Source organism: Sander lucioperca, chromosome 9 (assembly GCF_008315115.2).
Source record: "Sander lucioperca isolate FBNREF2018 chromosome 9, SLUC_FBN_1.2, whole genome shotgun sequence".
In the NCBI taxonomy this organism is placed as follows: Eukaryota; Metazoa; Chordata; class Actinopteri; order Perciformes; family Percidae; genus Sander; species Sander lucioperca.
The window spans coordinates 21,414,915-21,437,598 of NC_050181.1; the positions used below are offsets into that span (position 1 = coordinate 21,414,915).

The 22,684-nt window shown below is 41.1% G+C and overlaps 1 gene segment (V, D, J or C); it reads left to right on the forward strand.

Moving 5' to 3' along the window:
- The first annotated feature begins 1,231 nt into the window (after positions 1–1,231).
- On the forward strand, positions 1,232–22,516 carry LOC116052726. The segment is given in 5 exon segments: positions 1,232–1,341; positions 1,463–1,755; positions 2,102–2,115; positions 2,304–2,508; positions 22,496–22,516. Coding segments are annotated over 5 exon segments (573 nt in total).
- Positions 22,517–22,684: the final 168 nt, after the last annotated feature.

A 22,684-nucleotide genomic window follows, 5' to 3' on the forward strand; every position in this document is an offset into this window, starting at 1 on the left:
AGAGTTCAATACACAAACCATCAACATTAACTTTATTCAACATGCTGTCACTGCAGCACTGTGTGTTTTATCTGATGTTTCTCAACAGGTTTAACAGGTTTGTTAAATTCTGCATTGAGGAAAACCTTTTCCTCTAACTAATTTCAATATTTTATACATGTGTTCAATTGAACCAATGAGTTTTATAAAATGCTATGAGAAATTATATCTTCCTTTAGGTGTCAGCTGTGAAGAACTCACTCCAGTCGAGACAGAAGAGAACAGTTTAGAAGGCAGCTCTGTTACTCTGTCCTACAGATACTCCAAACAAGCAACTAGTAGTGATTATTTCTTCTGGTATCGACAATATCCAGGAAAACCACCAGAGTTCATCATATTCATCTCAGGGATGAACATTACAAAAAAAGCAGAATCTCTGACATTGGACACAAGGTTCTCTACGAAACTGTCTGAAGAAAAGCATCGTGTGGATCTGCAGATCTCCTCTGCTGCAGTGACAGACTCTGCTCTGTACTACTGTGCTGTGAAGCCCACAGTGACAGGAAACACAAAAACTCTGTACAAAAACCTTTGGAGCAAAGACAACACAATACTCCACAACATCCACCAGAGGGAAACACACACTGTTAAACTTTAAGATAATCACACAACAACTCAACCATCATCAGAAACATCCACCAAAGGTCTTCTTTCTCTTCACTGCTGTTCATGACGGCCCTGGGCCTGTCATACTTGTGTTTGGTTTGTCTTGTCATCTTACAGGTGTAGCGGAGGTGATGATGAGAAGACTGGGAGAACCTGACTGGTCCTCCCAGGATATTTAACCCCACCCGCCCCGATTCTCCTTACTGCACACCATCGTGTTTTTCTCTCTGTTGAGTTATCTCCTGTGTTAGTTGTTGACAACAGGAACCTCACATACTCCACTACATCCATACACCCTCATTCACCACTGATAGTGACAATCACACCTCATATTTCTCTTCTTTGCAATATCATTTAATAAATGTTCTGTTATTATTGTTAAGTTGCTGTACATCTCCCTCTTTTGTTGTGGCCTGTGAGCCAGTCGTAACACTTTCAGTAAAAGGTTATTCTCTGGCCCCGCCCACTGATGTTTAACTCAACCAATGAGATTATTTCTGTCTCCAGAGCAGAAATGTTTGAGTAACTAAAAGCACAATCAGCTTGATGTTGAGAAGAAGAGCTGCACATCAGAGAGGCTGTTTAGTTTTTCATTCTACTGCAGTGGAAGAACATTGTTCATCTGCTGTCTGTTTGGCTTTAACAACTCCAAAGACATGTTGCTTTACCTGTTTTTACTTTTCTCTCCCTTTATAGGTGAGTGTTAGAACAGAGATCAAAATCTCATATAACCTGCTGTTTTAACCAAATATTTCATAACTAGAGGTTTATCTGTGTAAGTTAATGATAACTGACGTGAATAATAATCATTTTGCAGCCCTGGGTTCCATGAACAGCATAAACCCAGAAAGTACTGAAGAACATGTTGCAGAGGGCAGAAACATCAACCTGACCTGTACATATGAGGGTGTTATCAACAATATCCAGTGGTACCGACAATACCAGAGATCCAGACCAGAGTTCCTGCTCTACATCACAGAAGGAGGGTTGATTCATCCAACTGGTTCTGATTTCTCAGCTCACATTGACAAGAAAGGGAAACGTGTTGATCTGGAGATCTCCTCAGCTAAGGTGTCTGACTCTGCTGTGTACTACTGTGCTCTGAGGCCCACAGTGACAGGAAACACCAAAACTCTGTACAAAAACCTTTGGAGCAAAGATAACACAATACTCCACAACATCCACCAGAGGGAGTCACACACTGTTAAACTACATCGTTTTCATCATGTATTCTAGAATCACTTTACCTTAGTAGTGTAACAGAGAAGTGAAAATACAGAGCTACGAGGAGACAGAGAGACTCAGGGAGGAGCTGAGCTGTTACTGAACTATAGAAGAGAGAGGAACTTCTATATTCAACAGAGATCAATACACAAACCATCAACATTACCTTTATTCAACATGCGATCACTGCAGCATTGTGTGATTTCTCTGCTTTTTCTTACCATTCTAACAGGTATGCTACATTATGTAGCATGAAAAAGTTCATGCAGAAGTTTAATCCCAATACCATCTCAATGTGAATCATTCATTAAGTCTTTGAAATAACATCTAATAACAGAGTTTTCTCTTCCTTTAGGTGTCATCTGTGAAGAACTCACTCCAGTCGAGAAAGAAGAGAACAGTTTAGAAGGCACCTCTGTTACTCTGTCCTACAGATACTCCAAACAAGCGGATAACAATGATTATTTCTTCTGGTATAGACAATATCCAGGAAAACCACCAGAGTTCATCATCTTTCACTTTGGAACACAAAGTGCAACAAACTCTCGACTGAATGTTTCTGTAAGTGAGGATAAAACCAAAGTGGTTCTTCAGATCTCCTCTGCTGCAGTGACAGACTCTGCTCTGTACTACTGTGCTGTGAGGCCCACAGTGACAGGAAACCCACAGTCTCTGTACAAAAACACAAGCTGACACACTGACAAGCTGCTGGAAGACTTTTTTCTACACTGTTGTAATGAACTTTGTACCTCCACTAGAGGGTGACATTATCAAGTAGGAGGTGCACTACTTCTGCACTGTGTTCAACCATTCAGTCAATAATAAGTGCTGCTGTGAAGAGAACAATTCTCAGACTGAATGTTGAACATCAGCTAGTTTCTCCTGTTGATTTAAACCTTGTTGTAGAGATGAAACATTGGCTGTGGATTATTCTTGCTGCTCTTTTCTTTGGTAAAATACAAAGAACAACATGGTTTTATTATTTTCTAAAGATTTACATGAACTTACAAAAGAAAGTTGAACTGTTTCCATCCAGTGTAACAATGTACAGTTGACATTTTTCACTGTCTTCTTCTCTCACTCCTTTCAATCATACAAATACCTCGGGCTGTGACTGGATAATAAACTGGACTGGACAACACACACCAGCCACCTGTACAGAAAGACATAAAGCAGGTTGTACTTCCTGAGGAGACTGCGGTCTTTCAACATCACATCGTCATCGTCAATCGTCATCCACAAGCGACAGCAGTCGGCGGGGACGAGGCAGCCGGCAGCTGCCTTCAACCTCCTACCTAACAGTCGGCTCTATCGCCTAGTTTTTATTATACTAATAAAGTGTTTTTAAAAAACCAAAGATACATTTTTACGTTTAAGTAAGTATTAGCTTCACGCTAATTTATCAAGACTAGGCCTACCGGCTAAACTTGGCTTCATGGCAACCTCTACACCTGGCGAGTCCCCACTTCCCCTCAGGATTCCCTCGTTGTTTAATAATACAAACAACGAAATTGCTGACCTCAGGGAAGATGTTCGTCGGCTTTCCGAGGACTTAAAGACCAAAGATGCTTTGTTAACCGGCTGCTTGGACGTGGCTCATTATCAGTCGCTCCGGATCTCATCTCTCTCGGCGGCCTTCCAGGATACCGCGCCATGGGACCCAGCTGCCTGCCCACGCCCATCGTCCTGCTCGACACCGGTTATCAAGCCACCCTGGACTGAGGTGGTTTGCGGCCGAAAGAGAGCCTCGGGTAGGGCTCCATCGCCTCCTGCCCTCAGCCGCTTCAATGCATTGTCGGAGTCGGAGCCGGTGGCGGCCAATGCGGCTCACCGGGCTCGCCCCGCTTCAAAGCAGACTGACCAGCCGTCACCACGGAAGACGATTGCTACCGCGCGGCGAAAGCTTCTGAGGGATGCGGTAGTCAGACGGTCCGGTGGCCTACACTGCCTGGATCGGCCAAATGACAACGTTCCTCAAAAACAATCCCCACAACCGAACGGTAAGCAATCTTCCTCTTCTTTTCCCTGCCCATCTGAAACCGACACTGGCTGTTTTGTTCCCGTCACCGGCTATCCACACCCCCCCACTCCTCTTCCTCTCTTCCCCCTAACCACAGTAATTATTGGGGACTCCATCACTAGAGACCTACGGTTTCATAATGCTGTCACACACTGTTTTCCTGGAGCCAAAGTTGCAGACATCCTGGCTAAAGTTATGGACCTGATACCCTCATTTCCGACCTCTATCAAACGCATCGTGGTCCATTGTGGACATAACGACATGTCCACTCGGATTCAGGAGTGTGAGCACACAAGGCGAGACTTTACCACTCTCATTGAGGCTTCAAAAAGCACTGGGAAGTCGGTTTTTATTTCGGGCCCAATTCCATCTCTAGGTCGCGGATCATGCCTCTTTAGTAAGGCAAGGCAAGGAAAGGCAGCTTTATTTGTATAGCACATTTCAGCAACAGGGCAATTCAAAGTGCTTTACATGAAAACAGAATAAAAAATTTAAAACAGTTAAAATACAAGAATAAAAGTTACAGTGCAGTATAAGAAATGAAACATTGAAGAGCAATTAAAACAGTTAAATATATAAAAACAGATAAAATAGGAATTTCTCTTTATAAGCTTATATAGAAAGAAAGGCAACATCAAATAGATAAGTCTTCAGCCTTGATTTAAAAGAACTGAGAGTTGCGGCAGACCTGCAGTTTTCTGGGAGTTTGTTCCAGATATGTGGAGCATAGAAACTAAACGCTGCTTCCCCCTGTTTAGTTCTGACTCTGGGGACAACAAGCAGACCTGTCCCAGACGACCTGAGAGGTCTTGGTGGGTCATACTGTACTAGCAGATCAGAAATGTATTTAGGCCCTCAACCGTTTAGTGATTTATAAACCAACAAAAGTATTTTGAAATCAATTCTTTGAGGCACTGGAAGCCAGTGTAGAGACTTCAGTACTGGAGTGATGTGATCCACTTTCTTGGTCTTAGTGAGGACTCGAGCAGCAGCGTTCTGAATCAGCTGCAGCTGTCTGATTGATTTTTTAGGGAGACCTGTAAAGACTCCGTTACAGTAGTCTAGTCTACTGAAGATAAAAGCATGGATAAGTTTTTCCAAGTCCTGCTGAGACATAAGTCCTTTAACCCTTGATATATTTTTAAGGTGGTAATAGGCTGACTTTGTAATTGTCTTAATGTGGCTGTTAAAATTCAGGTCTGAGTCCATGACTACACCAAGATTTCTGGCTTTGTCTGTTGTTTTTAACATTATCGTTTGAAGCTGAGTGCTGACTTTCAATCGTTCCTCTTTTGCTCCAAAAACAACCACCTCAGTTTTTTCTTCATTTAATTTAAGAAAGTTCTGGCACATCCAGTCGTTAATTTTCTCAAGGCACTTAGTCAGTTGTTGTATTGGACTATAGTCCCCTGGCGATAAGGTTATATACAGTTGTGTGTCATCCGCATAACTGTGGTAGCTTATTTTGTTGTTTTCCATAATTTGAGCCAGTGGAAGCATGTAGATGTTAAACAGGAGAGGCCCCAGAACGGAGCCTTGGGGAACTCCGCACGTCATATTTGTATGCTCAGATGTATAATTCCCTATCGACACAAAGTAGTCCCTATTCTTTAAATAAGACTCAAACCACTTTAGTACTGAGCCAGAAATGCCAACCCAATTTTCCAATCGGTCTAGTAATATGTCAAGGTATCAAAACTGTTGTTTAGTGACAAGAAAAGGGTCAATTGTTGAGAAACCGTTTTTTCAATGATTTTACTTCAAAATGGAAGGTTTGATATCGGCCTATAGTTGGTCATTAGTGACGTGTCTAGATTGTTCTTCTTTAAGAGTGGCTTAATGACTGCAGTTTTCAGGGCCTGTGGGAAGATACCTGAGAGAAGAGACGTGTTTACAATCTGTAGAAGATCTGGAGCCAAACAATTTGCAACATTTTTGAAAAGGCCCGTTGGTAGAATATCAAGGCAACATGAGGAGGTTTTCAGATGTTGTATAATGTCCTCCAGGTTTTTATAGTTAATCATACGAAATTGGGTCAAGTTGGAATCTGTTTTGCTTGGACACTGTGACAACACATGCCCTGTACTCGATATGGAAGCACTGACTGTTTGTCTAATTTTCTGAATTTTGTCATTGAAGAAGGTGGCAAAATCATTGCAGGCCTTTGTGGATAAGAGTTCAGATGCTACTGGTACTGGAGGGTTTGTTAACCTATCGACAGTAGCAAACAAAGCACGTGAATTATTATTGTTTTTGGCAATAATGTCCGAGAAGAAGGACCGCCTTGCATTCCTCAGTTCCAAATTATAAATGCGAAGTCTCTCTTTAAAAGTGTTGTAGTGGACCTGGAGATTAGTTTTTCGCCACCTGCGTTCTGCTTTTCGACACTTTCTTTTTTCTGTTCTTACCAGTATGGCATTTCTCCATGGAGATCTTTTCTTATCAGAGACAGTTTTTACCTTAATTGGAGCAATGGTATCAATAACATTTGTAATTTTACAATTGAAATTGTCTACAAGCTCAGTGACTGAGACCCCTGAGAGGGCGGGTGTGGACGAGAAAAGCTGACTGAATGTTTCACTGGTGTTGTCAGTGATATACCGTTTTCGTATTAACTTTGTTTGGACACTTTTTTGCACAGAGATAGTGCCATTAAAGAAAACACAGGAATGATCAGAGAGAGCAGCATCAGTCACCACAACCTTGGAAATGTTCAGACCCTTCGAGATAATCAAGTCCAGAGTGTGCCCCTTGTTGTGTGTGGGCTCCGTCACATGCTGAGTCAGTCCATAGTTCTCATAAATACAACACAGTTCTTTTGTCCCTCTATCCTGGGGGTTGTCAACATGAATGTTGAAATCACCAGCAATAACTACACAGTCAAAGTTAATACAGATTAAAGACAGCAGTCCACTAAAGTCGTCAAAGAAGGATGCACAGTATTTAGGTGGCCTGTAGATAATTAGAAATAAAGGTCGAGAGGGGGACCTTAACTGAAGAGCCACATATTCAAAGAAGCAAAGTTTCCATAAGCTATTTGAGTACATTGGAACGAGTCGTTAAACAAAATGGCGACTCCACCTCCTTTCTTATTTGCTCTATTCTCACTCATAAAACTGAAGTTAGGGGGAGCTGACTCAATGAGAACAGCATCACTGTTGTTATGGTCTAACCAGGTTTCAGTTAAAAACATAAAATCAAGATTGTGTTTACTAATAAAATCATTGATTAAAATGATTTACCCGCCAAAGACCTGACGTTTAGTAAGGCTAGTGTTAGTGTGTTAAAATAGTTATCTGTCTCATTTTTTGGGACAGGCTGTGGCTGACGAGGAATGGATGCTAAATTTGCTAAGTTGGCAGTTAAGTGCTTCTTTTTCTTACTTAGCGGAGTCACCATTCTTTTTCTATTACCTATCACAACATAGATTGAAGAAGAATTGAATACACAGGACCCAGGCTTGTCCTGGAAAGAGTCATGAGTGCCACTAGGCATGCAGCCTGGGCCCAGCACATATCAGTTAAAGCTTGTTTCATTCTGTACACAAGCATACTTATCAGTCTGTTGAGAAGGAGTTAGCTGCCGTCCTTGAGGGGGCAGAGGTGCCTGGCGTTTTACTTTCAGTGGTTGATGCTGGGGGCGAGTGATGGGAGAATGTAGTGGGGTAAACTTGGTTCCAGCATCTACCAGCTGCTCCATCCGGTCAGTGAACCCCAACATGTGGCAGGGGGACACAGGGGAAAGGGTGAATGGGGAGAGCGATGGATCCTCAAAGGCGTCGGTGATGGTACGGGGGTTTGAGGAGTGTTGGACAGGTGAAGGGGGTTGAGATTTCTCGTCTCCGCTCTGAGGTCCTCCATGGTCAAATCTTTGCTCAGGTGGGGGCTGTGGTGGATCACTGCCGCACTTTGTTGTGTCTTCCTCCTGTTTTGTTTGTGTTGATTTATCTTGTCCTGTGTCCTTGGCCGAGGGAGCAGATGTGTGGTGCAGAAAGTAATGTAGGCTAGAGGTGAACAGCTTTACTCCTGGCTTGTTAAGGAAAAGTCCATCTGCTTTAAAAAGATGTCTGCGGTCCCAAAAAATGTTAAAATTGTCAATGAACCGCAGAGAGTGGACGGTACATGCAGTTGAAAGCCATTTGTTCAGTGCCAACAGTCTGCTGAATCTCTCAGCTCCTATTCTGACTGGTGGTATAGGGCCACTGATAAACACCTCTGCGTTTAGGGAGCTGACTGTGTTCAGCAGATTCATAAAGTCACGATTCAGCACTTCAGACTGTTGCTTTACAACATCATGTGACCCTATATGCAGTATAATGTTTTTCACAGTTGGGTGTGCTGCCATGATATCCGGGATTCTTTGGGCTAAGTCAGACACCATGTCTTTGGGAAAACAGAGAATTTTGGTGTTTTTACTGCTTTTTATGTCTTTTACAGCAGAGTCACCCACAATCAGAGTTTGGTGCCCAGTCGTTAGCTTTCCCTGTAGCTTTTTACTTTTTGAATTGCTCTCAGTCCTTACCCTGCTGTGTGACGATGAGACGCAATCCAGGTCATGTCCAGGGTCCTGCAGCAGAGGAGCAAATCTGTTATCCAGTTGCACACTCAGTTGTTGGGGCGGCATTTCGTTGCTAATTCTCCCTTTTGCAGCTGTCCACGGCTGTGTCCTACTGAGTACAGGGGTAGAAGAGGCGCTCTGCCTGGATGGTAATGCAGGCCAGCCGTTCATATCACAAATCTCAGGGCGCTGTGCCCTGCCCGTTAGTCGTCCTTTCCAGGAAAAGGATTTACTCTTAGGCTTTGCACCAAAAGAGTTCCAGGGAGGACTATCACTTGTTGATTTGTTACTTATTCCACAGCCCTCCTGTTTGTCCGTAGTCTTGCAGGTGCTAGTTAGCCGTGTGTTGGCATGCTTCTGTCCATTGTTTTGGGTCAATGGTAAAGTGGTGTCATTCCCACATGATCCGTTCACTTCCAGGTTTACTTCTAACCGTTGAAGTTTGGTTTCCAGAATAACAATCTTCTGAAGGAGTTTGTAGTAGTCCTCCACGGAGAAGGGAGGCATCTTGCTGCTAATTAGCTTTAGCTACAATCACTTTGGGACAGGCTTGAGCTATTGGTAGGCCACGCTCACGCACAAAAATGTTGAAATATGACAAAAGTCTACTATGTCTACAAAAAATGTATAGTCCAGTGATTTGTAAGTATCCAAGAGCCGCTGCTCATAGTTTTCTCTCAGAGGAAAAGTAAGATTATCAGCAGAAATATGCAAGCAAAGGCAGGAGCAAGTAGCAAAGCGTCTCTAGTAGACTACTCTCCCTTAACACCTGGCTCCAGCTCACATGCAGCATTCACAAGATAGGTTTTATTGACAACTTCAATCTGTTTTGGGAACGTGGCTCCCTGTTCAGCAGGGATGGGATTCATCCCAATACACGCGGAAGCCAGATGCTACGTGGAAATTTGCACCACGCCCTGCATACCCAGACCTCTGATTGACTGTTTACATCCCGTAAACACTCCCACAAGCACACTGACCAGACACACTCTCCCAAAGTCAATAATCAGAGATACAGCGCTACACGCCCCTCTGTGCTCCCTTCAGAGCAATCACCCATTCATAATCCCATAACCACCGTGTCTGTCCCCCGACTGAGACTGATTAAACAAAACACTAACAAAAGAGGTGCTATACTAAACAACCTAATTGGAATTAAAACAACCACTGCAACGATAGAACAGAATAGGAAAATCAAATGTGGACTATTAAATATTAGATCTCTGTCATCGAAAGCATTATTGGTAAACGAATTGATATCAGATAACCACATTGATTTATTCTGCCTCACCGAAACCTGGCTGGGCCATGACGAATATGTTAGTTTAAACGAAGCCACTCCTCCCAGTCATAATAATACCCAAATTCCACGAGGCTCAGGCCGAGGAGGGGGAGTTGCAGCCATATTTGACTCGAGCCTGTTAATTAATCCTAAACCTAAACTAAATTATAACTCGTTTGAAAGCCTTGTTCTTAATCTTCAACACCCAACATGGAAAACAGTACAGCCAATTATATTCGTTGTTGTTTACCGAGCACCAGGTCCATATTCTGAGTTTTTATCTGAATTCTCAAAGTTTTTATCATGCGTAGTCCTTCAATCAGACAAAGTACTTATTGTAGGTGATTTTAATATCCATGTGGACGTTGACAGCAATAGCCTTAGTACTGCTTTCTATTCACTGCTAGATTCTATTGGTTTCAGTCAGAGGGTGCATAAGGCCATGTACTGTTTTAACCACACCCTCGACCTTGTTCTAGAATATGGCATCAAAATTGACGATTTAATAGTATTTCCGCAGAATCCTTTATTATCAGACCATTTTTTAATAACTTTCGAATTCCTACTACCAGACTATACGAAATTAAATAAAAGTTTCTACACTAGATGCTTATCTGACAGTGCTATAGCTAAATTTAAGGAAGATATTCCAACAGCACTTAACTCAATGTCATGCCTTAATATAACAGAGGACCGTTATGTTAACTTTAGTCCCTCCAAACTTGATAACTTTGTAGACGCTGCTACGGCCTGCTTACGGACTACTTTAGACTTGGTTGCTCCTATCAAAAAGAAGATGGCGGTGCAAAGGAAACTAGCACCTTGGTATAACTCCCAAACTCGCAAATTAAAACAAATCTCACGAAAACTTGAAAGTAAATGGCGTTTCACCAAACTGGAAGAATCTCGTGTAGATTGGCAAGATAGTCTAAAAAATTATTGGAGGGCCCTCAGAAATGCCAGATCAGACTATTACTCAACACTAATAGAAGAAAATAAGAACAACCCAAGGTTTCTTTTCAGCACTGTAGCCAGGCTGACAAAGAGTCATAGCTCTGTTGAGCCATCTATTCCTATAGCTCTGAGCAGTGATGACTTCATGACCTTTTTTAATGATAAAACTATAACAATTAGAGAAAAAATTCATCACCTTCTGCCCACAGCTTCTAACGACTCACCATTGGGCGCAGGAGGGCTAGAAAGAACGATAAGACCTGATACATACTTAGACGGCTTCTATCCTATAGACCTCCAACAATTAATGTTAAGGGTCTCTTCAGCTAGGCCAACTACCTGTCTCTTAGACCCCATTCCAACGAGGCTACTTAAAGAAGCACTACCCGTGGTCAACACCACATTACTAGATACGATCAATATGTCCTTACTAATGGGTCACGTACCGCAGTCTTTTAAAGTAGCTGTGATAAAACCTATTCTGAAAAAAACCCACCCTCGACCCTGAGGTCTTAGCCAACTATAGACCTATATCTAACCTCCCCTTTCTCTCCAAAATCCTTGAGAAGGCAGTCGCTAATCAATTGTGTGACTTTCTGCATAGAAATAGTCTATTTGAAGACTTTCAGTCAGGATTTAGAATGCATCATAGCACAGAGACGGCACTGGTGAAAATCACTAACGACCTTCTAACTGCTGCTGACAAAGGACTTGTCTCCATACTTGTCTTATTGGACCATAGTGCTGCATTCGACACTATCGACCATACCATCCTGTTACAGAGACTGGAACATTTAGTTGGCATTAAAGGAATCGCACTAAGCTGGTTTAAGTCCTATTTTTCTGAGCGATCCCAATTTGTTAATATTAACGATAAACTATCCAAATACGCTAAAGTTAGCCATGGCGTTCCTCAAGGCTCAGTGCTTGGACCAATTCTATTCTCTTTATATATGCTTCCTCTAGGCAATATTATTAGGAAACACTCAATTAACTTTCACTGTTACGCAGACGACACCCAATTATATCTGTCAATTAAGCCAGACGAAAGCGGTCAGTTAGCTGAACTTCAAGCGTGCATTAAAGATATAAAATCCTGGATGACCCACAATTTTCTGATGTTAAACTCAAACAAAATGGAAGTTATTGTGCTGGGACCCAAGCACCACCGAACTTCATTATCTAAAGATATAGCTACCCTAGATGGTATTGCCCTGGCCTCCAGTACTACTGTCAGAAATCTAGGAATCACTTTTGACCAGGATCTATCCTTTAACGCCCACTTAAAACAAACCTCAAGAACAGCCTTTTTCCATCTTCGTAACATTGCCAAAATCAGGAACATCCTCTCGCAAAACGATGCTGAAAAACTAGTCCATGCATTCGTTACTTCCCGGCTGGACTACTGTAATTCTTTACTATCAGGCTGCTCAAATAAGTCCCTCAAGACCCTCCAGCTGATCCAGAATGCTGCAGCACGTGTTCTGACAAGAACTAACAAAAGAGATCACATTTCTCCTGTATTAGCTTCTCTGCATTGGCTTCCGGTAAAATCCAGGATTGAATTTAAAATCCTTCTCCTGACCTACAAAGCACTAAATGGTCAAGCACCATCATACATAGAAGAGCTCTTAGTACCTTATTGTCCCACTAGAGCACTGCACTCCCAGAACTCAGAGCTACTTGTGGTTCCTAGAGTCTCTAAAAGTAGAATGGGAGCCAGAGCCTTCAGCTACCAGGCTCCTCTCCTGTGGAACCAGCTCCCAACTTGGGTTCGGGGGGCTGACACCGTCGCCACATTTAAGAATAAACTGAAAACCATCATCTTTGATAAAACTTATAGTTAGGGAGTGAGGAGTTGCAGCATAGTAGAGTAGAGTAGAGGGAGGCAGGAAGTACAAGCCCGTTGCGGCAGGGGAGAGTACGAGCCCGGTCCAGGGCCCCTCTCTTTAGCCTGCCTCTCTTAGTTATGCTATTATAACTCTAGACTGCTGTCGGAAGCTCCTTCCAAGGACACAATGAGCCGCTCCCTCTTCTCTCTTTTCACTTGTCTCCTTTTGTGTGCATCTTAGTCCCAGAAATGCCTGTTACTAACCTAGCTCTGGGGAGTTTTCTCCCCAGAGTCCCTTTGCTTCTTCTTCACCCAGAACATCGCCTTGGAATTGGGTGGCACCTACACCGGGGTCCTGGGTGCAGCTGACGCTATGGACTTACTACACCCTGCTACGCTCTGCGATTCCCCGCAGTGTCCGACTGCGTCCTGCTGCGTCCAACCGCGTCAACCCAGGCTGCTGTGCCACACTACACCCCGTAACGCCCTGCTGTACCCTACTATGACATGAACTACTATGACTACCATTGTGATCACTGTTTCACTATCTTTATTATGACTATTATTGCCACCATTCACCACTCCCCCAACTGGTGCCGTCAGACACCGCCTACCAAGAGTCTGGGTCTGTCCAAGGTTTCTTCCTAACAAAAAAGGGAGTTTTTCCTTGCCACTGTCGCAATAGCTACTGCTAATGCTTGCTCTTGAGGCAACCACTGTAATAGTTGGGGCTTCGTAAACTACAGAGTTTGGTCTAGACCTACTCTATCTGTAAAGTGTCTCGAGATAACTCTTGTTATGATTTGATACTATAAATAAAATTGAATTGAATTGAATTGAATTGAATTACTACTGAAGGAGAGACAGTTACTCTTTGCTGTACATTCGAAACCAGTGTTAGCTCAAATGCATATTTGTTCTGGTACAAACAAGAAGACAATGACTTCCCAATGTTTATTTTGAGACGTGATACCTTTGGAACAGAAGATAATGCTCCAGAGTTCCTTAAAGATCGATTTGATGCTACAATCAACAAGACATCAGTTCCTCTGAAGATCCAGAATCTTCAGCTGTCTGACTCTGCTGTGTACTACTGTGCTCTGAGGCCCACAGTGACAGGAAACACCAAAACTCTGTACAAAAACCTTTGGAGCAAAGACAACACAATACTCCACAACATCCACCAGAGGGAGGCACACACTGTTAAACTTCAATCAATATATATTGTACATTGTCTGTTTTCTCTGATGTTTCTTTCCATTCTAACAGGTATGTTAGATTATGCAGCATGAACAAGTCTGATTCCAATAACATCTAAATTGGAATGATCATTCATTGAGTCTTTTTCAGCTTTATTATATTAATTATCTCTTCCTTTAGGTATCAGCTGTGAAGAACTCACTCCAGAAGAGAAAGAAGAGAACAGTTTAGAAGGCAGCTCTGTTACTCTGTCCTACAGATACTCCAAACAAGCTGATAACAATGATTATTTCTTCTGGTATCGACAATATCCAGGAAAACCACCAGAGTTCCTCATCTTTCACTTGGGAAATCAAAATGTAACAAAATCTGGACTGTCTGTTCATGTAAGTCAGGATAAAACCAAAATTCTTCTTCAGATCTCCTCTGCTGCAGTGACAGACTCTGCTGTGTACTACTGTGCTCTGCAGCCCACAGTGACAGGAAACACCAAAACTCTGCACAAAAACCTTTGGAGCAAAGACAACACAATACTCCACAACATCCACTAGAGGGAGTCACACACTGTTAAACTTTGTATAGTATGTAATGATACAGTCTAGATTCTTTGTAGAGGTGACAATAACAGAAAATGAAGCACTAAAGATAAAAGGAAAAGTTTTTTATTCAACAGTAACTGATGATAATGAGGTGTTGTGGGATATTATGTTTATGAACCTACCTCAAATACCTCATAACAGGTCATAGTTTTGTTCTTCTCTTTATAAAAGAAGTTTGTGTTTTTCTCTTATAGGGGAACTATGCAGTTTCTTTAGCTTAATTTACATTAACTGAACAGCTTTAGAGTAACTGGAATGGTTATATGACTTTTTTTCATGTTGAATGGTGGTCGTCCGCTTCCCCCTAGCGCCTGTGAGCAGAAAACCCACCCTTGCAACTTTCCAATATGTTTCGTCTGGCGAGCCGCCAGCCTCAGCATCAGGAAGTGTCACTTGATATCAGGTCTCGCAATGTAACGAATTGCTTCACGGCACTGCACACATCCAGGAACCGACTATCTATAAGGAGAAGGTAGCGATGGAGTTTTTCACACTATTGTCATGGCTGAGCCGGCAAAAAAGAAGCAGAAAGCTAGGAAAGCATTGTCGGAGGAACAGAGAAAGAGGAAACGGCAGACTGACCGAGCGAGGAGTCAGACACAAGTAAACATAGGAGCTGCCAAATATCTATTCTGAAGCTGTAGGGGGAGCTCTGTAGAGAAACCTGCGAGCAAAAAGCCAGAAAACAGTCAATCTTAGGCCCATCATTCTCTGTTTACATGTCTTTGGATGATATTATTTCAGTTTTCCTGACAATCTGTAATTCAACATTAAAGTCCAGTAATTGTGGCCACTGGTTTGTTATCATATAAAATGTTTCTAAAAATGATTAAGCCCAAAATTCTGTGAATCAGGTCAGATTATACTATATTAAGATATTTAGTGATGAAATTATGTTGTTTCACCTCTTCATCCTTCTTGTGTTTGTAAAACCTGCAAAGTTGATCCAAGCATTAAAACATCACATATAATTGTATGTAACCCAGCATGGTCTCACAGAATTCCGTGAAATTATCGCAAACTGTTAACACCGCATTACGTGGTGGTGGCCACCACAGAAAACAATGCTAATGTAAAGTCAATGAGAGGATGACGTAGTATAATGGCAAAATTACATTTAAGCATGATTCCTTATATTCTTATCTCATTTCTGTTTTAGTTTCTCTCACAATGCTGAAAGTGAGTTTATCTCATTCTCACATGTTGATTCTGATTCTCACTAAACTAAGGGAGCCATAAAGTCTGGAACATAATGTGTACGCTGAACAGATAAGGTACAAGATCACCCTAAACTATGTCTCCCGGTGCATTCATTTCTCCCTAGGTAGTTGAGACTTGTCTTCGGACAGTTGAGATAAAGCGATGTGTGACATCAAGGGTAAAAGTGATACAGGGGGAAGAGGCGAATGGGCTCCTGAATGTCTACGGTGTCTTGATTGATTGTAAGAAATGCCGAGTTATTTTAAGCCAAGTGTGTGTGTACTGTCACTCTGAAGATGTATTTAAGCTCAGTATTCCTGTTGACTCGTTGAAGAGACTTTTTCACACTGAGCCGCTGTGCATTTTGTGAAATTGTGTTACTCCTATATTTGCAAATATATAATAAAATACAAAAAAAAAAAAATTGGTTTAGCCTTCAACTGTCTTTATTTGTTTCACTTTTCTATTTCCTAAAATCCACTCCTGCTGCAAAGTAAACTGCCATCACAGTAGTATTTGGAGTAACTACAGTAGAGAGTAGTACGGAAACCCGAAAAACTGCTTAGGGAGGTTGGTCAGGGTGGAGGACACAGGACTTTCATCTAGGAGACTGGGGAACATGTCCCCCGTGTCACGTTTCCTAAACCCAACCTTCCCGATGTTGTCCCGCGTGTCATGGAAACATAAGCCCACCCACGACCTTTACCTTAACTTAAGGGGCCGTGTTCATTTCACGGAAGTCTTCCGTGGGCCCATCACAGAATTTTTGGTGATTCCTTGAAACTGCCACTGATTTTGAGATAAGGGGCCGTGTTCATTTCACAGAATTTTGTGAAAACAGGTTGGTAACTCTTGGTTGGAGAGGAACTTCTATTTTCAGCAGAGTTCAATACACAAACCATCAACATTACCTTTATTCAACATGCTGTCACTGCAACATTGTGTGTTTTATCTGATGTTTCTCATTATTCTAACAGGTTTGTTAGATTGTGCATTGAGGAAAACTTTAATTTCAATATTTTATGTATTTGTTCAAATGAATCAATGAGTTTTATAAAATGCAATGAGAAATTATCTCTTCCTTTAGGTATCAGCTGTGAAGAACTCAATCCAGTTGAGACAGAAAAGAACAGTTTAGAAGGCAGCTCTGTTACTCTGTCCTACAGGTACTCCAAAAGTTTGTACTCCAAACTGTCTCCTACAGATACACCAAACAAGCTAAATATGATGATTATTTCTTCTGGTATCGACAACATCCAGGAAAACCAACAGAGTTCCTCATCTCTCATTTAGGAAGAGGAGAAATATTGACAAGTTCAACTATGGACTCAAGATTGAAGTGGAGGACAAACAAATGAAAATGAACATCCCCTCAGCTAAGCTGTCAGACTCTGCTGTGTACTACTGTGCTCTGCAGCCCACAGTGACAGGAAACACCAAAACTCTGTACAAAAACCTTTGGAGAAAAGACAACACAATAATTCACAACATCCACTAGAGGGAATCCCACACTTAAACTTGAATATGACGCAGTCTAGAATCACTTTACCTTAGTAGTGTAACAGAGAGAAGTGAAAATACAGAGCTACGAGGAGACGGAGAGACTCAGGGAGGAGCTGAGCTGTTACTGAACTATAGAAGAGAGAGGAACTTCTATATTCAACAGAGATCAATACACAAACCATCAACATTACCTTTATTCAACATGCTGTCACTGCAGCATTGTGTGTTTTCTCTGCTGTTTATTAACATCCTCACAGGTATGTTAGATTATGCAGCTTGAAAGGTATATAATAACATCTAAATTGGAATCATTCATTAAGTCTTTTACAACATGAAATAACAGAGTTATCTCTTCCTTTAGGTATCAGCTGTGAAGAACTCACTCCAGTCGAGACAGAAGAGAACAGTTTAGAAGGCAGCTCTGTTACTCTGTCCTACAGATACTCCAAAGGTTCTGCTGATTATTTCTTCTGGTATCGACAATATTCAGGAAAGCAACCAGAGTTCCTCATCTCTCATCTGGAATCAGGAAAAATAATACAAAATACAACCACTGGACTGTCTGTTGATGTAAGTGAGGATAAAACCAAAATGGATCTGCAGATCTCCTCTGCTGCAGTGACAGACTCTGCTGTGTACTACTGTGCTCTGAGGCCCACAGTGACAGGAAACACTAAAACTCTGTACAAAAACCTTTGGAGCAAAGACAACACAATACTCTACAACATCCACCAGAGGGAGTCACACACTGTTAAACTTCAACATGATGTAGTCTAGTAATCACTTTACCTTAGTAGTGTAACTGAGAGAAGTGAAAATACAGAACTACGAGGAGACAGAGAGACTCAGGGAGGAGCTGAGCTGTTACTGAACTATAGAAGAGAGAGGAACTTCTATATTCAACAGAGATCAATACACAAACCATCAACATTACCTTTATTCAACATGCTGTCACTGCAGCATTGTGTGTTTTATCTGATTTTTCTTTCCATTCTAACAGGTATGTTAAACTATGCAGCATGAAAAAGTTTTATTCCAATGACATCTGAATGTTAATTATGTATTAAGTCTTTTAAAACATGAAATAACAGAGTGATCGCTTCCTTTAGGTATCAGCTGTGAAGAACTCACTCCAGTAGAGAAAGAAGAGAACAGTTTAGAAGGCAGCTCTGTTACTCTGTCCTACAGATACTCCAAACTGTCGTTAGGTGATTATTTCTTCTGGTACTGACAGTATCCAGGAAAACCACCAGAGTTCATCATCTCCCACTCTGCTTCAGGAGAAGTAGGAACTCATATATTCCCTGGACTACAGATTAAAGTGGAGGACAAACAAATCCATGTGAACATCCCATCAGCTAAAGTGTCTGACTCTGCTGTGTACTACTGTGCTGTGAGGCCCACAGTGACCAGGACCATCTCGCTGCAGCCTGTGGGAAGGCGGGGCTTGACATCAAGTCGGAGTGGTTCGGAAATAACGTAAGACTGCTCCGGTGAAAGCCTTGTTTTCATGAGCTTCTGGGGCTAGCTGCTAACTAGCTCGGAAGCTAACATCTAATGGCAGGCAGGTTGCTAATTAGCCAATGCTAAAAAGTATTAAAGTACTAGTTTCCCCTGCTTTCTATCAATATTCCTCGGTATTTGTCTTTTGGTGTAGTTTGCTAACATGCTCGTAGACATGTAAATGAACTGTTTACGTGCTAGCTAAGTCAACGGTCAACACCTTTTATATTGTAACGTGAAAGCTCAGGCTGCGTTAGCTTCAGCTAAACCACAGCAGCAACTTGCACTGCCCCGTTAAAATGCAACTTCAACCCTCGGATATAACGGTAATCACGTAGCGATTTTACTGTATCTAAACATCTGTATGTGTGATCGACCTTTTGAAATACTTAGATTAGGTGTGTTACTGTGCAGGTAATATCTGAGGAGCATCTCACATGATTGTGAGTTCTACTGAACCAGACTGAGAGACCATTTAAAGGCTCCCTTTGCAGGTGTTTTGGATTAAATAGCTGATTAGAGTGGGACACTTTGAGCCTAAAATATTGAACCTTTTCACAATATTCAAATTTTGTGAGGGTTTTCATAAACTGTAAGCCATAGTCATCAAAATTATAACAAATACAGGCTTGAAATATCTCGTTTTGCATGTAATAAGTCTATATAATATATTAGTTTTACCTTTTAAGTTGAATTACTGAAATAAATGAACTTTTGCACAATATTCTAATTTTTCGAGTTTCACCTGTATGCTTCTGTTTCACCTGTTAATTGTTAAAGTAAAATCGCCCCTTTGTACATTTGGTTGTGACTGATTTCTTGCTGTTAATATGAAAGTCCATAACGAAACAACACACCATTCTACTTTTGAGGGCTAAATTAAATGAAAATGGCTCGTTTTCCTTTTGAACACATTGTCATCAATATTAACAAGGTTTAAAATGACCCATTTTTCAAATTTGGATATCATTTCAAAATCAGAAATCAGTAGTAACTACATGAAAACTTCACTGTTGCATGAAATGTCGTTTGTGTTTAGCCTACATCATCAGTTTCTATCTAATGTGAATCAAGAGGCTGTATCAGCTTCACTACCAAGCTGTCTTTTTTTTGTCTTCAAAAAACTTTATTATTCAAGTACAGATCCATAAACACATTGAAAACATTAAATGCATACATACATACACGAAAAAGGGGCGCATGAAATTTACATTAAAGAGGTTGTAAGGCATTGTAAATGTTCAGAGTCCGGATGGCTTTCTTATTTGTCAGTCCTTTTTTAAAGTTTCAAAATATAATTTCATGTCATTTTTAAATTGGTGACTAGCCTATTCGGTTTTCTTTCAGATCATTTACATTTATAGATATAAAATTTTCAAATAAAATTAAAAGACTCAAAGTAAAAAACATGGCATTTAGCCAAATAATTTTCTTCATAGTAAAACATTCTACCAGGCTGTCTTGGTCCGTTCGAGCGTATGGGGAGTGACATAAGCAAAGAAAAATGGCTGACTTGGATGTGGGCTTCCTTCCCGCAGGCTGCAGCGAGATACACTTGCAAAAACCTTTGCAGCAACAACAACACAATACTCCACAACATCCACCAGAGGGAGACACACACTGATAAACTTCAGGTAAATTACAAATTGTTGAGTGTTCTTCAACAGATGATAAAGAGGATGGACCAATGATGTGAAGGTGTTAATAGGTGTGAGATTATGTTCATGAATAATACCTCATAACTGATTGTATCAGCAAATCCCCTGACATCTAACAGAGCTCTATTTCAACTCTGGTTAGCATCACAGAATCCGTTCATGGTGTTGTTCTTATCTTTATAAAATAAGTTTGTGTTTTTCTCTTAAGGCTGATTTAGGCTAAGTTTAGACGGAAACAATCTGAAGAGAAAACACAAAAGTGGCGTTGCATTCTCACTTTTTATTCCGCTTTTAGACGAGAGTTTTGGGGGGGAAATCTGCGTGCATATGGTGACGCAAAAGTGTGTGAAATTCTATGTAGTTTGCACGCCAGGCGGCTCGGTGGCACTGCCACACAACTCCAACAAGTACGCGCGCCTACATAGAACCTTCCTTCTACTTCTCTCCTTAGTAGCGCCAAACCAAAACATGTCGAAGAGAACAACAAAAGCTTGTCTGGACAGACGAGGAGGTGGAGTTGCATATTTGTCTGATGATGACCGGCACAGTCGACCATGATGATCCCCAGCACAGCACCCACGGGAGCACTACCAATATCCTGAGCCTCCCAGCCCTTCAGCCGCTGCTTGAGAGCAAGAGGCAGCGGTCAGAGGAGGCTGAAGCAGACCCTCCTCTGCCCACTGGCCGCTGGCACTCTCTCTCTCTCTTTCTCTTCATCCGCAACATTGTAGCCTACTCTGGCTCAAATGAATAGCCTACATATGGTCATCGAATTATAACAACCTTATCCACATTGTCGAAATCATTAAAAAATATTGAGCTATCACATTGAAAATCTTTTAGATAACAGGAGCCTATAATTTCTGTAGCCTACTCCATAACAACAGACTACCTGGATGCCTTTTTCTCGTCTCTCTCCACACCACTGTCTTCAGACTATTGCGATTTTACCCTTTAGACGGTAACGCGGCGGTGGAACGTTTTTAAGTTTTTTTGCATTTTTAAGCCACAAAAATGCCATCGTCGTATAAATGAAAGGAACATCCAATAATATATTTTTTCGTTTTCACCCGTGAGCGTCATGGTGTAAACAGGGCATTATTGTGGTGTACCACAGGGTTCAATCCTAGGTTCCCTCATTCTCTGTTTACATGTCTTTGGACAATATTATTTCCATTTTCCTGACAATCTGTAATTCAACATTATATTAAAGTCCAGTAATTGTGGCCGCTGTTTTTTTATCATATAAAGTGTTTCTAAAAATGACTAAGGCTGGAATTGAGATTACATTTTCATCACAAAATTCTGGTCAAATTAAACTATACTAAGATAGATAGTGCATAATGTGATTATCTAGACCACATTATGCACCAATTGTATACTGACTTTTTACAACATTTCAGCATTTATATAGTCTGCTTACTCATGTACATTGTGTTATTACTGACCTACATCACTACCTAGACCACTATTTGCACTAACTGATGCTTCACCACGTTTTAGCATTCATATAGCCTTTTCATACACATTGCGTTATATCATCACTAACTAGACCACAATTTGCACTTGACTGTCTATTAATGATCATTCGTGTTATTACCATATCACTTTCGCATTTCCATCGACTTCCTTACACCTCACTTTGCACCGGCTTTGTAATGCCTACTTAATTCTATACTTTATGCAGCCTTCATGTACCGTATTCTATTCTGTTTTCTTGTACAGTATTGAATGTGAAACTGTATGATGTCCTGCACGCTTATGCTTCTCTTGGCCAGGTCACCATTGCAAATGAGAACTTGTTCTCAATGGCCTACTTGGTTAAATAAAGGTTAAATAAAAACAATTAAAAAAAAAATATTTAGTGATGAAATTATTTTGTTTCAACTTCTTCATCATTCTTGTGTTTGTAAACCCTGAAAAGGTGAACAAAGCATTAAATCATTGCATCTAATTTTATGTAATTCTTTTTTTAGAAGAAGGAACAACAAAATATTACCACCAGTCTGTTAACCGGAGGAAGCATAACAGAGAGGTGAAGATACAGATCTAAGAGGAGTCAGAGAGACTCAGGGAGGAGCTGAGCTGTTACTGAACTATAGAAGAGAGAGGAACTTCTATATTCAACAGAGTTCAATACACAAACCATCAACATTACCTTTATTCAACATGCGGTCACTGCAGCATTTTGTGTTTTATTTTTTTATTATTCTAACAGGTTTGTTAGATTCTGCATTGAGGAAAACTTAAATTTCTATATTTTCTTAATCTGTTGAATCAATGAGTTTTAATGCTATAAGAAATTATCTCTTCCTTTAGGTGTCAGCTGTGAAGAACTGATTCCAGTCGAGAAAGAAGAGAACAGTTTAGAAGCCAGCTCTGTTACTCTGTCCTACAGATACTCCAAACAAGCAGCTGTTGATGATTACTTCTTCTGGTATCGGCAATATCCAGGAAAACCACCAGAGTTCATCATCTCTCATTTAGGAAAAGGAAGAATATTGACAA